We start from the raw sequence: 17,622 nt of genomic DNA, 5'->3' as shown, positions 1-17,622 counted from the left end.
GAGAAGAATGCTAACGGTTCATGGTTTTCTCACTTCCACAGCAAATAAAAATATTAGCCATGAAATTGTCGAAAAGTGAAGAAAAAAGTTTGACAGGCGTCACTTGTGGCAAGTGCGGCATGTTTAACAGTCAGGTTAAACAAAAGAAAAATAAAAGGTGTAAAATTTTCCTCAACATGCAGAAGAGAACAATTTTATAACTATTAAAAATTCAAATTCAGACCTCTATGGATTATTTAAAAATTCTAAAAATTCAGGAGAGGCGAACCCCCCCCCCCCCCCCCTCCCTCCTTCCCCAATGTATTTCAATGAATACATCGAAAACTTTTCAGATTGGGATCATGACGGAATCATCAGTTACAACAAAGAACATAGCGACACTATTGCAATTTTCGCTAAACATTTTTAATCACTGCTGAACCCTTTTTGGTCCTACTCTGAAAAGTTCTGTATGTATTGATTAAAATGCATTAATACCAAAAAGGTCATTCAAAAGTTTTAAAGGGCATTTTCTCAAAATTTTTTAAATTTTTATTCGTTTTTTCCCTCGAAAATGATTCAAGTTAGAGATCAAATGAAAGTGTGGGCAATTCTCATTGAAATGAGCTATTATAAAACAGTAGCTCTCATAAAACTCGAGGTTAGTTTTCTAAAGCAAAAGTTTATCGAAAATTGCAAAAAAATTTCCCATATTATTTGCAGTATCTGCTGGTCAATTCATGGTCCCAATATGAAACATTTTGGAAGCATTCGTTAAAAAGAACATTGAAAAAGAAAAAAAAAATCTTTTTCAACATTGTTATCTAAAAAATTTTGATTTTTTAAATTGTGAGGAAAAAAAGCTTGAAAATCATATATTAAATTGAAGTGCATATAGTTGTCGAAGTTATTTTAGTGTGATAGTTTTTGTTTTAAAAAATGTACATAAATTTTGCACGTCAAAGAGATGACTTCTAAAAGTTTCAAGAAAGTCTGAAATGGAGTAACCTAAAGGATAAAAAATGGGGTCGTTGAGTAGTTTTTTAGGTTTTTGCTCACTAAATATGGCTTTAAGAGGGGGCCCGGTCTTTGTGAGAGCCCGTTGGAACCCTGAAACGGTAAACAGTATTGTATCATTTATGAACAAAATTTTATCCCACATTGATCATAAAGTGAAAAAGTTGAAGGAGCCTATTTCGTTTCACCCAAATCTAGTACTCGATCTACCACTCAGTCCCAGTCAGTGTCGAACTCAATTACGTGATTTTCAAGCAGTAATACTGCAATTGAAGATTATACTTTCCCCAAATCAATCAAACTACAAAAACGCAAATAGTGTTGAAGAAAAACCCAATTTTGTTTACTTTTCCTTTCATATTCTTGCGTCGAAATACGGTTACGATTGACGTCAAATTTGACTAAATTGGTTTAAAGCGTCATCTGCCGGTAATTATATATAATATTACTGAGTGCCTACTACTCCCGAAATTTAAATCGTAACCCTTGCTGTAGTGTAGTAACTTGGCGTAATTTCAGAACAAAGTGCCATTTGGCACAAGAAAGATTCAGCCAACTAAAATGCCACTGTTCATAGTAAAATTTAAGTTTTACGCCAAGAAGAGCGAAAAGCTTTCCAAGAAGTAGATCCATTCAAATGCCTTTTAACATTAGCCAATCAGAGTGACATACTGTAGAGGAACAGTAGAAACTTGGCATCATTCGATATTATTACTAACAAAATGAAAAGGAGAGAAAAAGGTAAGTTTTTTAAATTAAAAATAATGTGTTATCAGGGTATTGTCAAACAACATTACTTGAACGTTAAATCTTTTCCCCCTGATGTTAAGCGAAAAAACAAAATTTGACCGAACAAGTATTTTTGAAATAAATCAAATTTGTTTGAAATGTATGACAAAAGTCACTATCTACAAGAACTTTGGAGCCCCTAATCATTAAAACATAATTTTAATATTTTTCGATGAAAATGTGTTAAGATTACGATACGATTGCCGACACAAATGATGAAAAGTATTGATCGATTGCAAATTATTTCATGGTGGTAGAAGTCGCTAACGCCATCCAGTGTTGAGATTTGTCAAAATTTTAGGTAAGTTTATTATTATTAATATTTCAGAGCAGATTTTACATTTATTTGCAACAGTAAATTAAAATAAATGAAGCTAATAACTCAGTTTCTATAATGATTATCATCTGCAACAAAGCAAAATGTTGTTGAGGTTGCAATTCCCAATATTTACATCGCTTATAACTCGGTAGATCTGTTGGAGTGCTCAATTAGAAATTATGTTAATACTTACAACCAAATAGTTCTAATCATTTGTGCGTAAAATACTTTGTTCTAAATAAGCGCATTGAGACTTCAGGTAGTATAGTATTCTAATTTAGTCGCTTTTAAAATGCAATATGGCGATGCTTCCTCCTTGCCAGAAAGCGACCGTTTATCAAAATAGAGGGAACCTTTTGACCGAAAAATAGATGGCGCTAATTGCGAGAAAAAGCATGGCGCTATTGGTATTAGTTTTGTAAAAACAGATTTAGGAACAAAATGTTGATATTTATAAACTAAAACTACTGTAAATAAATCAGTTTGACATAAGCAATCTTAATGATTGACGTACGTATTGGATAATCTAAAAGAAAATGGCGTCCTGGCCGTTTCATATATGAATTCTTATCGATTTTTGCGTTCAATGATTTGCTTTAAGATCACTCTGAATTTAGTTTTTTGTTTCGTTTTGTGTTTTGAAATAATTTGAAGAGATATTTATTTATTCAGATTATTTTTTTACTGCCAATCACATTAGTAGGTATTAAAAATACGAAACTTGATCAAATTGATGAAAAATGGGTTGTCAACAAAACCTTATGCTAAATATTTTATTAATTTCACGCAATCATGAAGATATTCCAAATTACAACATTTGAATTCTTTTTTTTTTTTCTTTTTTTCAAAAACATTGCTCAGTAAATTTTTTCCATAGAGTATGGTAGAGTTCATTGACTTGACAGCTTACCAACAAAATTTTCGCTTTATTGGCACATTTTACTTAAAACAATCTGATAGTTCAAACAATTTTTTTTTCATGTGTCCAGCGTCAACAATAAAGCTATGTAATTACCTACTGGATATTTCCAAGTGTAACAGAGGTGATAACAGACACAGATTCTGCCTTTCAAAAATACATAAACAATGTAAGAATTGTGATAAATACAGTAATCAATGCAATTGTAAGAGGACTCAAATATCATTTACTCGCATACTAAAATACCTAAGCTCATTAAAAATACATAGAACAGTACATTAAATTTTAAAAATCAAGAAAATTATTAAGAGCAAAATTTAAGGTTTTTGTAATTAGCAAATAAAAAAAAAAATCACATTAAAATCCTGTGATGGTGATAAATAAACCGCCCTGGACACCGGGATTTTGCCTGAAAACCGGGATTGTCCCGTCTAGAACTTGTAGTATATTATTTAATTATTGTTTAAGAAAGGATAAAGTTTGTCACTTAGGTTTTTAATCTTCTCAAACCATTGTTTTTAAAATTGAATTCAAAATGTTGCTTATTGCAATTCAAAATGTTTTTCAATTCAAAATGATAAATAAATTGCTCTAACCAATTTATTTATCATTGAATCTGAATTTCCGATGACCTGTCTAGTCTGCTCATGATTACAGAACGTGAATTGATGGTCAGAGGCTGTATTAGTGCCTGAAAGGCATAAAATTGTATTTGCTCAAAAGATGTTAATTACACAGAGCGAACTGATTAGTTAATTTAAACCAATCCTAAACTAATATTAGATTTGATTGAAAAATGCTTATTTTTACCAACTTGTTACCCAGAAAATGTTTCTCTCAGTCTGCAGTGTAATTATCAAAGCTGTCCATTGCTGTTTCATGCTGGAAAGAATTCGAAATCATACTCTTTTAATTTTCTTGCCTATTTTTCGCGTTCATATTGCTCGGAATTTCAATACATAGTTCGAGATTCATAAAATGATCTCCGACAATGTTGTTTGCAACCCCCAACTATAAAATAAACATGAGTGAGACATTTTACACCAAAATTATCTGAATTCGACAAAGGCCAATAAGAATTCTCCTCTTTGAACTCCTCCTCTTTTGAAAGCTGCAGATAAGAAACAGAAAGAGAATAGATTTTCCTGAAAAATGGAATGGACACATCCACTCGGTTGCTGTTCAGAGGGGTTGGGTAGCCATTGCTAGGGGTGTTTTTAACACTTAAGTCTATGGGCTAAAAAATCCGTGGTGCAAAAAAGTGGTCGTTAAGAGGGGTGGCAGCTCAGAGAGGTTTCACTGTAGGGACAAGCAAAGTCAGGTTTAAGTAATTTTATTATGCCTTTAATCAAATCAATGTCTGAAATGTCTCCCTTCTCATGCCAAATGAAGAAAAAAAATCCTTTCCATTGCAGACATTTTCTTTCCTAACAATTTGTGCAGTAAAATGCTTAACAACCCTTTTTTTGCATATTTCTGCGTCAAGAAAGCAAGCCATTGCAGTGTAAATAGTGCAAGATTTTGAAATCCAACGGGCTGATTGAATTTCATCTTGAAAACAAAAGTTATAATTTTCACTAAAAACAAAAGATTATAATAAAGTGTTTGGGGGCATTGTTTGCAAGAAAAGGTTTCTTGTTGGCTTTTAATTTAAACATGTTGCAGGAACTGTGGCATTTTCCCCCTTTTTTTTTTTCAACTTTTCGAAAGCTTCTTCCAATGTTGAAGAAATGCTTTGCCTTGAGACTTTTTATCTCATTATCTGTTATCCACTAGAAGTATTTGATCTCCTCTTCTAGTTCTTTTTCAGCTAAATCTTGAGTAATAGTACTGTGCAGATTTTTTAAGTTTCCACAATGAATACAATTTTAATAGAAGCAGTCTTCCCAGCTTTCCTCAAACATGAATTGGTCACAGTTCACAAAATTTAGACAGACCAATGTTGACATCAACATTTTCATTTTTGAAACTGGCATATTTTTTGCCTAGAAGTATTTCTGTACTTTCGTTTTCTTGCCATCTTTATGTCTGACGGTTACTAAATCTTTTACTCTAGTGCAATTCCACGTTTACTCTTGTTACATTTATAATGGTATATTTTTAGTTTTACATTCATTTTTTCATATCCTTTACATAAAATCATCAAATTTTTTGCTAAATAATAAAGAAAAGGACCTGCCTTTCCTTTCTATATACAAGAAAAACATGATTAAATGTTTTAGTTTTTTTGAATGATTCATCTGAAGTATGGTTACTCTTGTTACCTGAAAAGAACATGAAGTTTGTAATGCCATATGAAAATATTTTTTTTATCTAAACTATATATCAAAATTATGAAATTTTATGCTTTTTCAAGAGAGGAAGGATTATTTATTAAATGACAGTCATTTCAAACATTTAAATTTTTATTTAAAATTTAATAGTAGAAAAATTCTCGGTTACTCTTGTTCAGGGTTTCCGCTACGGTCGCATTTTTCGCATAATGCGAAAACACTATCCGAATTGCGAAAATAAAGCAATGCATTTTCGCTTTTTTGCTCAAATAAAAAATAAATATTTTTTTTTTTTAAAAAGAAGAAATGTTATGATCCTAGAGAGGAAGCATGCATGGCAATAATCAACTTAAATCTTTTTTAAATCTTAGCTAAGATGTTTAAACTACTATTAAGTTCAATAACTATTAGTCTTATTCAGCATTATGTCCCCCAATAACTGCTTTATTAGGAGGAGGGGACTGCAACGTTCTAAACACCAATCGTGTTTTCTTTTATTTTATGTTTTAAAAAAATAGCTGTTATACTTATTTCTTCAAAGATGTCACAGATGAAATATGAATTTTATTTTCAACTGGAGATAAACACACTGAGGCATATATAAACATATGAGAATGTGTAACATTTTAGCATTTTGCTAACATTTTTCCCTTAATTTTAGCTTTTATGCTAAAGAACTTTTGAACCCAGCTTAAACCCTGCTCTTGTTACAAATTATTGGTTACTCTTGTTACCCATACATTATAAAATTTGATTAGCAGTTTTAAAGCATATAAGCAAATAATATGCTTTTACTGGCATATTTACTTGATTTCTTGAAAACAAAAATGATTTCTTGAATTAACAACAGTGGGGATAACTTGTTTTTTTTTTTTTTTTTTTTTTTTACAATTTATGTCAATTTCTGTTGACAGACTTGCTTTGATAAAATCCAAAGCATTGCGTACTATATAACGTCGATTTTTAGTGTTAAGCCAAACACCTTGTTTTGCAGCAGGGGTAGAAGTAGTCCTATATTTCCTATATTTTCAAAAAAAGCATCAAAAGTGTCCTATGTTTCCTATATTTTTGAAAATGTTCTATATTTCCTATATTCTTCTAGTTTGTTATAAAAAATTGTAGAAAATTACCATTGAAAAGCCGTTTTGTCACTTGATTCGCACTTTCTTTCACAACTTGACAATTCAAGACTGCTTTAAAACAAGATGCTTGATTGTAATTTTTTTTTTTTTTGGAATATCTGCCAGCACCTGTCTCTTTAAATTGTGTAGAGTATTTTTGACAAAATTTTCAATTTGTTTTAAGAGAAAGCTTTAATGATCTATATTTTATGACAAGCTCTCCAAACTATCGATGAAACACTTTGCCGATGAATTTTCACTAACAACAAAATGTGGGAAGATTCAGCCACTATTAATGTTAAAAAAAAGGTCTATTTGAAATATTTAAATGTAGGTAATTATGCAAAAAAAAAAAAAAAAAAAAGATAACCCTGCCTGGAGTCAAAATTCAAACTCCTTACTAAAATCAGAGTTTTACATTATTTGAACACTATATTTTTTGCTTGAAAAAAAGGCTTTTCAGAAAATTAAAAAAAGAAATAAGATTTTTACAGGATCCTTCCATTGATACGTCACTATCTTGTTAAAAATGTTGAGGAATGGGGGTTGGATGTTACTTGGATGTAAATTAATTCATTTTGAAAAAATACTTCGTAATGATAAAAATTGATCAGCTTTCTAGATGCAAATACTTAGGTTTTTTAGTAGTGAAAGTCTTAAGCACCTTTCATAAGATGTAGCACCAGTTGAAAGAGGTTTTTCTCGCAAACAAGATACTGACATAAGAAAGATCATCTTAAAGCATTGACTCTATAATAAGAGTTTAAGGTTAATTAAGGTACTGCAATTGGAAAACCAATAAATTACGCATTCATTGCCAAGGAAAGAGTTCCGTTTTATCCTGATTTATCATTGTACTAAATACAAAACTCATAAGTAAATGGGAAATTCTTGTAGAGATGTATAACAATCAGAGGCAAAAGAAAAGGTTCATGTACCTTCTTTATCTAGATTATATATACTATGTATTGTTTATTTTTTCATATCAGTATTATTCATCATAAAACGTGCCGTATATTTGTCCTATATTTTTTGTGGAAAATGTCCTATGTATTAAAAGTTGACCATTTCTACTCCTGTTTGCAGCAGCTCCTATTCCATCTACTGAGCCCTTGCCATGTGATGTGGCAAAAAAGTCCCATGCGACAGGGTTCGTACGCTCCTTCAAAACTCCTTTTATACTCCTTCATTTAGGAATTTTTTTTGAAGGACCCTTCAAACTCCTTCATTTTGATTTGAACTCCTTCAAAACTCCTTCTTTTTTAGATCTATACATAATCGTCTTCTATGACAGTAATTTAAAATATTTCAATCAACAACTTGACTTTGTCACACTTGCGAAGGTATAAGAGTGATTTTAATATAATAATTTGATATATTTCCCCATAAACATATGATTTACAAATTGGTTATAGAAGTCATAAAATTGAACGCAAAAATATTATTAGATAACAAAGACATTTCATAAGTGTAGTAAATCATGCTTAAATGGTGCTTGGCTATTTTTCAAGTTTTATGATTATTGCTTTTTTCTCCATCACACTCTCAGTAGCAAAAGTTTTGTCAAATTAGTATTTAAATATTTAAATATACATAAGTAAATTTGCTATATTAAGTGATTGTACTAAAAAAGGAATTGTTTAGTAAATTGCAGTTTTGACATTGTAAAAAGAGTCATCCACAAGTGATGTCATGCCTTAAAGAGGAGACAGGCTCATGAAATTGTGACAAGGGGAACAGAGAAGGTGCCAAAAAGTGACATCACACAGTTATTATAACAATATGTTTATGAAAAAAAAAACATGACATGTGACAAGGGAAGGAGTAAGGTAAAGTGTGACGAAGGAGGAAGGGGGTCAAATCTGTCGAAAACGAAGTGTGAGAACATTTAAGGATAGCACAAAAGTATTCCTTCAAAATCTCATTTTACTCCTTCAAAACTCCTTCATTTTCTTTCTGAAATTGAGTACGAACCCTAGTGCAATAATGACATTATGTTTTTCTTGCAAATGTTTTAAAGAGGGCATCACATACTAGTTTTTGAATTGAGATGCAGGCCCATCAGACCACACATCTACAACTTCAATATGGCTTGGAAGTTTTTCCAAGATAAAGTCCACATGGCAATCAGTTTTTTTACTATGCGTCAAGTCATCTGACACTAGGACTATTGGATGTATATTGCCATCATAATAAAGAGCTGGTGTAAAAAGGCTAATTTGTGACAGGTCCCAGTGCACAGCTTGAATTTTGCTCTGAAACATACACTTGTACTTTTCGGAAAAATCAATTTGTATGAGTGCCTATTTCCTGTCAAATTCTTCAGACAAGACCCTCTCTTTTGCAGCATTGTAGTTTTCAGCTTGGTTTCTTTTTATGTAGCAATGTTCCATAAAGTTTGGAAGTTGTGAGTATACATAATTATGCAAATCTTTTGTAGTTCCCTCTTGAAGAACTTTGTCTGTTCTTTCTTTTCCATCAGTCTTCCATGTATACCAAGAAACAGCATCCTCATCATGTAATAAACAAAACTTCTTGAGGAAAGCTTAAAAATTGCACTGATTGCATTTTTTGAGCCAGCAATCTTCTGTTGCAGCATCACATCTGTTTGTCTAGGAAAATCATTGTGTATATTGAGGGAGTTGCTCTATGAACTTACTTAAGGAGTTTATGGAATTAATAAAATTTTCATGATGCTTACACATACAAATGTTATGTGGCAACTTACTGTTGAATAAAACATGTTTGGTCGAAATTCCGCAAATTTACTATTTCCGATTGAAATTGACAGATTATTTTTTAAGAAGATAACATGAACCTCTTTTAATGAAGTAAATAGATGTCGCTTTCGTTTTGTCAATTTTTCACCCATTATTATGAATCACTATGATATCTTTCTTTCCAGGAGCAATTCTGCTTATGTCGTCTTGCTCATAAAACTTTTCAACTATTTCCTTAAGGCTCTCTGTTTCATCAGGCTCTAAATTTCCCTTGTTTTCATCAGTTGCATTTATGAATAGTTGCTTAGGTATAACAAGTGATTCTTCAACAGCCAATTTAGATACAATGCTGAGTTGAGTTGTTAGCATATAGAATATGAGTTAAGATGTTTTATTGAGACTTTCTAGCAACTAAATATACATTTTAAATAAATAATTTTTTAATGGTAACCAATAGAGAAATACCTAATTATACTGTAAAAATTAAAATCCTAACAAAACAAATTAAATTGTGTTAAATTTTAATTTTGAAATTTGCTTTGAAATGTCTTCATTTTCCATACAAAGAAATGATATTTTGTTCACCATTTTATGAAAAGTATAGCATCCAAATATTTAAAATGTTTCCAGTTTATTTTTTTTGGAAATTTCACTGAAAAATGATGTATAAACACATCCATGTAGTACAAAGAAAAAAAAATCACCTATCATGTCCTACTTTCCATGGAATTGCCCTTCAGGTTCCTGATAGGATATGCTATCTTCTTCAAAAAACTTTTTGCTTGCTATTTACTTGCACTTTTATTTTGTTACTTATTTTTTGACTCTTGATTGTTGAGGGAGTGGTGATGACAACATGTCTGGTACCAACATGTGAGCCATTTTTTTTTTATAAGAGCTTTGCTTTCATTTGTTCTTCAGTCCAAGCTTCTCTTAACTTTAGCAATGGCTTCTTCAAATGAACTTGGAATTCTGAATGCTTTTCTAGGAGAATCCAAATTTGAATTAAAAGACTTACTATTAAAAATTTTGAAAATCCAATTTAATTTATAAAATTTAGGCAAACTTTAGTATTTTTTCGTGACTTACACTACAAGCTAAAATGTGTAATTTCGTATGTTTGTAGTGATGTGGATCGGGTAAATACCCAGCGGTAGGTAAATATTTTTTGGGTATTTACCCAAGGCCTGGGTACCTAAAGACCCAAAAACTCGATATTTTACAAAAAAAATGCAAAAAGTGTATGGAATTTTTTTTAAAGCTAAATATGAAATAAATTGTAAAACTAATACATACATATGTATTACAACAGTCTATACTATTTTTTATTGAAAGACTTGATGAAATTATGAAAGAAACATATCGTTTGAACCAAAGAATCTTTCTTTTCAGTGTCATAATTGGAGAAATATGAACAATTTAGTGATGAACTTCAGGGTTTCAAAATCACAATGTAGGTTAGTCATATCCAAAATGAAAAAAAAAAAGGAAGCATGAGGGTTGTGTGGAAGAATAAACTGAGAAGTTATTCAGACTATGATGTTATTTATTTATTTTATTGCTGTTTAAGTGATAATGTAGCAAATGTAGAAACAATTTTCACATTAACATTCTGCAAAAGATATAGGTAAATAAATAGTAATAAATTGAGCAACATTTCGTTACATTTTGATGTCATGCAGGGTAGGGTGGGCCAAAAAAAAAAAGAAAATTTTCAATAAGCAACTTCTAATAGCAAAAAAAAAAAAAATAGTTGTGTATTGCCATCCTAAACGTAGGAAAATTAATTAAAAAAAAATAATATTTATGTCTTCAGATCGCGCATTGGCAGCAGAGCTCGAAATTAAGGTAAAAAATGGACAATTTTCAAATATTTTTATAGAAATTTATTTTTTTTTGTGCTAATACTGTTAAATGCTTTCTTTGAATAGTCTTTTCTTTATCTTTCAAAATATTTGTATTCCTTAACATTTTTTAGCTTGCGCATAAGCAGCAAATTTACGTGAAATTAACCAAAAATAGACATTTTTAGCTTATTTTGCACACTGCTGTATTTCTTCTTTTAGATCCCAGTTTTTTTTTTTTTTTTACAATAAATGTAGATATACAGCTCTTATACCTATACAGCTCTTTGCTGAAAAGGTAATCATATTTTGTTCCATTAACGACCCAGAATCAACCTCAAGTAGCTGGATGTACTTTGTTCCACCCTGCAAGTTCCCAATAAGAGTAATAATTTACAGGACTTGTATATTTGTAGAGTAACTTACATTCACAATAACTTATTATTTTAAACAGGTTTCAACCTTTAGATCCAGGTTTGAAGTTGATTTGGTGACTCAATTTTTTACATTGATGATCGCCAGCATACATTTTTTCACATTAATCCACACACACATACAGACATAGCTTATCTCCTGCCAAAATACCCTACCTCAGTGTTGCCAGATTGGGGGAAATCTGCTGCTCTCTGGGGAGATTTTGGGGAAATGGGTTTTGTGAGGAATTCTTTATGGAGAATTTTTTTCTTGGGAAAAACCTCGGGGAATTCTTTTTTTTCGTATTTAGCTTCGCGTCTCGACATCTGGTAGTTACATTGTTTGTATCAAACAGCATTGGTTTAGCTTTGCTCAACTTTATGGAATTCGCATTTTGCATTATGTGGAATATTATGCTGCGGAATTTGCATTAATAGTTCTGCGTGAGTAACTAGTTTATATATGAAACAGGCAAAAATAAGTGTGATGAAGAATGTTCTTGAATAAATATATACAAAAATTATAGTTTAAATGTACATACAGAAGCAGAGTAGTAAATGGGAGTAGGAAAAAAATATTTTGTTATTTCTTATTTCTCGGTCAGGCGCTTGTATTTATGACTAGTGGCACCCGCACGGCTTTGCCCGTAGTAGAAAATTAAAAAGTATTTTGGTTCCCCTGTATATTTACAAATAATGCATGATGAATTTCTCGCCAATTGGCTTGCCCACGTTACGGTTCCACATTATGATAACTTCGTAATTTAGTCCTCCATTTTATGATAATTTTGCTCGGGAAAATGTTCTTAAAATTGGAATAGAAAAAGAACAAAATCGAATTTTCAAGAAATCAATTAAAGGTGCACACCCCCATGCTACTAACTAATATTTTTCCAAATTTAATGAAAGTCGGCCAAACAGTCTAGGCGCTATGCACGTTACAGAGATCCTGATAGACAGAGAGATATCCAGACAGAGAGACTTTCAGCTTTATTATTAGTACAGATAAAGAAAGATAAAAATAAAAAAAACAAAAAAAAAAAAGCGAAAATGGGAAGAAAAAAAAAGTTGGGGAATTTTATAAGAAAACTAGCTGTACCCGACGCGCGTTGCTACGTCAACAAAAAAATACATCATTATACTGATTTTCATGACAATCGGTTGAATGGGGCAGAAGTTGCTACTCTGCAGTGCCACCTGGTGGCGAGTGGCTTCAATGAGCATATTATGCACCTTCTCCGTGGAAAAATACATATAGATAGCAATTTTCATAATAATCGGTCCAGTAGTTTTTGACTTCATCGATGACATGCAGACAAACATTCATTTTTATATATATAGATCACGTGATGCTTTTGAATTTATAAGATGTCGCCGATGGTATACGATGCTACCAAAAAAAAAACTGCACAGCAAATGCGTTCGGAATGTCAAAAATACACACATTATTGTAAATATTGAATGTCAAAAATAAGCACAATCTATACAAATTCTTCACTCTCGACTCGAAATGGAACATATCGTTCGCTTTTTTTTTTGTTTCAAAATTCATGTGACACGTGTCTAAATCGCGTGTCTAAAAGTCCTGATTAGCTTACTATACCAAGGTTTCACTCGATACGCGTCTTATAGAAACACATATCAAGTGAAGCCGTGACTATACTCAAATTTTGTACTCACGCAGTTTGCAAGATCGATCAATCGCTGAAAATATCAAATAGAAAAAGTTTTAAATCCCCCCGTTGCATGAAAAGCCATAAAACAATAAAGAAAGAATTTATTTGTTCAAACTCAAGAAAAATGGCAACAGCTAACTTCTTATCAATGAGATCTTTCACACGAATTAATTTCTGCAGCCAATAATTTTATTCGTATTTATCCAATGGATTGTGACTTGAATTGGAATAAAAAAGGAACTATCGATCAGATTTTTTTCGAACTGGTCTATAAACATTCCCAGTACCAAAAATAACAAACGGTGAAAGTTTCAGCCAAATCTGCCGGGTAGTTTTTGAGTTCATGGATGACATACAGACAAACATTCTTTTATATATATATAGATTTGGCTATTTGGGGAGAAAAAAAAAATTTTCAAGAGACAAAAACATTAGAGGAAGTCAATTCATTTTCTGAAAATATTAAAAATAATTTTTGAATTTGGGGAATTTTGGTAGAAAACATTGCTTTTTGAGGGAAAATTGGAAGGGAATTGGGGAAATCTGAATTTGACCATCTGGCAACACTGGTGTGATCTGAGGACATTAATATAATTTTTTTTATATTATTTTTCCTATGCTTAGGATGGCAATACAAAACTTTTTTTTTTTTTTGTTATTAGAAGTTGGTTCTCAAAAATATCCTTTTTTTTTTTTTGGAACACTCTAATGCAGGGACATATTACTAGGTTATAAAAATTTAGGACCTTAAACTATTCATCCACAAAAATGTTCTATAGTAATTAATTTTTCATACTTCCTGTGGCATTTTGGGTTGCTAGTCACCTTTCCTTTTTCCACAATAAAGCTCGAAGTAAATTGTAGTCTATGTAGGTGTTTGAGACATTTTATTTACGCATTTACAATAATAGGGGAAGGTGGGGTACCTCGGACCTATTTTCACTTTTCAATTTTTAATTTCACAATTATTTGCTAAATCTAAATACAAATACCTTTAGTTAAAACTTTAAGATTTTTTATACAGCATATAATTATCTTAAAAATTCATTTAACTTACTTGAATTACATTTTTAAGAAAAAACAGAAGAATGCAATTAGTACCGAGGTACACCATCGGTTCTGTATCTTTGGTCTTGGGATGGTGTACCTTAGACCAGTGATTAACAGGTAAAGAAAATATTATTTTCAGTAAGAACATCATTATTTATCAATCAGTAAACCATACACAATTTTAGAAATACATTTTTTATTTGTTTCAAAGATAAATAAAAATGTAGATCTTATTATGGTTCTCATATTCAATAAAATGACAAGACGCTCTAGCTTCTGAAAACCATACTAAAGTTTTTTTTTTTAAGCTACACTTATTTCTAACTAAGATTGTAATTGGATATGTCGATTCCAAATGTCAACTTCTCAAGCTGCCTCTCAGATCCACCAGCTAGTATTGGGTGTGGTAGCTTGAATATGGTATTCTTTTTGTCATCTTCATAAAGGGTAGGATCTTCTCTGGTGAACTTCTGACAGTTTGGATCTTTTTTTTTTTTCAGATATTTAATTTCCATATCCATCATCAGCAATAGAAATAATTTCTGCCACAGTTTTCTTGCCAGCAAATTTCTTCAATACAAAAACACCAATCTGAATATTGAAGTTATCTGAATCTTCTAGCTCATTAAAATGATGATCTGAAATATCAAATTCCTCATATAAATCTTCAATATTCTCAAGATCAGACTAAAGTTTTCTTTAAGCTGGCTTGGTAGGGGGTTTTATTGTCTTAGTTTGCTTTACTTTTTTCATTGCGATTTCAGCCTTTTCTACTTCAAGACGCTCTTTCTCGGGTTTGTTGGTCAAAATACAAGACTTTCTTTTAGGTCTCCCCAGGGCCTTTGGATATAGCCTTATGACTTCAGGGGTGACAAGGCTTGGCAAAGAAATACTCACTTCAGATTTTGACACACCAGTAAAATCATTTTGTGTGTTATTTTCTTGTTACATTTGCAATGAGATCAGTGACATTTGATAGGAGGAAATCAAAACCTTGAGAAATATTTTCATTCAGTATATGTAAGCCAGTGGCCTTAAAGCCATTGATTACACAGAACATGAAGTTTTAGGAGTTGTAATAACTATGCAGAAGTGTGTATTTTGGACCAGTTGAAGGTACACCACTTGTATTGGGTTCGAGGTACACTTGGTTATAAAAAACAAATTAGCTGACTATTACCGTAAAAACCGGCGTATCAGCCGCGGCTCATGCGTGAAAAAAGGTTATTTTATCTTTACTGCGGCCCATACAAAGGGGCGGCCCTTACGCTAATTCTTTTTCCTGCACTTCCAGACGTAAATATCAAATTCTGAGAATAAATAAAAGGCTGGGAAATAGAGGGTAACTTTAACAAACGCTAAGGTGAAAATAATCTATCTTTTAGGACAAAAATCATATATGGGGGTTGGCAAAAGCAGATGCGATACTTCTAAGTAACAAAAGTAATTTCTCATCTTTGCTGATATCAAACTGTGGGGTGTAGAATCTGAAGCTGTGTCCTGTCACTGAGGTTCTGGGAAGGGAAACAAACTTTCAGCCTTGGGGCACAAAGAATTGAAGAGAGAGACGCGCTCGTTCCGTCTCTCCCCTCTCTCCCTCCCCGTCAATTTAGCAGCTGATCGTTCTCTTCGCTTTCTCGCAGAGCTAACTTCAACATCGTAGCTAGCGCTCCTGTAATTTTGTTGCTCCAAATTCGTCCCATTTGAAGTATTAAATCGCTCCTATTAAACGGCTGAAAAGTTATACTGCTGAATTTAAACTTTGTGCCGTGGAAAAGGCTGAGCAGATCGGGAATAGAGCGGCTGCTCGTGAATTTGGCGTAGACGAGAAATGTATACGATGATGGAAAAAAGATAAAGCAACTTTGTCTGCAATGCCGCGTACTAAACGCGCGAACAGGACTGGAGTTGTCCGTTATCCTAAGTTGGAGGAAAATTAACTGTTTGGATTAAAGAAAGACGAAACACGGGTGTTTCGTTATCCACTGTAAAAATCAGGCTCCAAGCCAAAAAAAAATGGCATCGCAAATGAATCTTAATGATTTCGCTGGCAGCCAGTCTTGGTGTTGCAGATTTATGCAGCGCAATGGACTTTCCGTCCGGACGAGAACGACAATGGGGCAAGCGTTGCCCTCCGACTGGGAGATAAAGAAGGCGGAGTTTCTTAAATTTGTGAAAAAAACAATTTCTGAAAAAAATTTGATTTGTCGCAAATCGTCAACATGGACAAAGTTCCTCTTACTTTTGACTGTCCTCCCAACAAAACAGTTAATGTTACGGGAGAAAAAACTGTAAATATAGTGACAACTGGAAATGAAAAATGTTCATTCACGTGTGTGTTGTCATGTGCGGCCGATGCAGAAAAATTGAAACTGCTTATCGTTTTTAAGCGGAAAACCTTGCCTAAAGAGGACTTCCCTAAAGACGTCGTCATCCGTGCCAATGAAAAAGGCTGGATGTGCCAGGAAATTATGCTGGATTGGTTGAATAAAGTCTGGAGGAAGAGGAAGGGTTCCTTTTTTAAGTCAGATGGACTTCTTGTTCTCGACTCCATGCGCGCACATCTGTTAGATGTAGTCAAGAGTGCCTGTAAAAAAGTGTCTGCAACTATGGCTGTCAATCCAGGTGGACTAACAAAAAAGCTGCAACCCCTGGATTTGACAGTCAATAAATGCTTCAAAAGTGAAGTTCGAAAACGTTGTGAAGAGTGGATGACGGAAGGTCTCCATTCCTACACGAAAACTGGGAAAATGACAAAAGCAAGCTACGCCGAAGTCGCTAAATGGGTTAGCGACTCATGGAAGAGCGTTAAACAAAGCGCTATTGTGGACGCGTTCAAAGCCGCCGAAATCTCGGATAATGGCCGATTCGACGAATCTGCGGACAGTGATTCCGACATTGATGACAACAATGAACAATTAGATGAAACGATTTTAAATTTGTTTCATTCGTCTAGTGATGATTCTGACTTTGAAGGTTTCGATTGAAATTTCAAATGTTACTTTTTGATACTCTTTTTTTTAATTATTTATTCCTTTTAATGCTTTATTATTATTTTTAAATGCTTAATTTTACAAATACAAATACAAAAGTGACGACCAGCAACAGTCTCTGGGCCCAGCTAGACTGGTCCTAGTCAATTTACAATCCCCAGTGAAGATCAATGGCCCTCTTAAAACTATCTACTCCCTTGCTCATTACCACCTCTTCCGGTAAACTGTTCCAAGGTTCCAGTTCGTTATTTTCACTGGAATAAATGTAATTTACATTGCAAGTTCCTTTATTGAAGAATCTCGATGCGGCCCTTCTGCGATATTTTTTTTCAAACGCGAACATTATTTCAGATGCGGCTCTTACGTGGGTGCGGCCAATACGCCAGTTTTTACGGTATGTTACAGTTAGGCCTAACTTTGTTTCAAGCACATGGTGTTATGACTATAACATGACTGTATAATACATGACCTTCATTTCAGAATAAACAATATATGTTTCATAATAAAAA

General features: G+C 32.7%; 1 protein-coding gene across 2 annotated transcripts in view; it reads left to right on the top strand.

The window, feature by feature from the left end:
* The first annotated feature begins 1,661 nt into the window (after window positions 1-1,661).
* The window catches only part of LOC129235274 (zinc finger Y-chromosomal protein 2-like), a 91,440-nt gene continuing 75,479 nt past the window's right edge, over window positions 1,662-17,622 (top strand). The window contains exon 1 of one of the 2 annotated variants that reach the window (XM_054868991.1): window positions 1,662-1,737. In XM_054868991.1, the coding sequence (XP_054724966.1) occupies window positions 1,719-1,737 (19 nt within the window). In that variant the 5' untranslated portion in view covers window positions 1,662-1,718. Of the gene's footprint in view, window positions 1,738-2,038; window positions 2,087-17,622 lie in introns of those variants that run through there. The other variant, XM_054868992.1, reaches the window with a different exon arrangement.

This window comes from Uloborus diversus, chromosome 2, assembly GCF_026930045.1.
Source record: "Uloborus diversus isolate 005 chromosome 2, Udiv.v.3.1, whole genome shotgun sequence".
NCBI classification, from domain to species: Eukaryota; Metazoa; Arthropoda; class Arachnida; order Araneae; family Uloboridae; genus Uloborus; species Uloborus diversus.
This window is presented reverse-complemented; position numbering and strand designations above follow the sequence as displayed.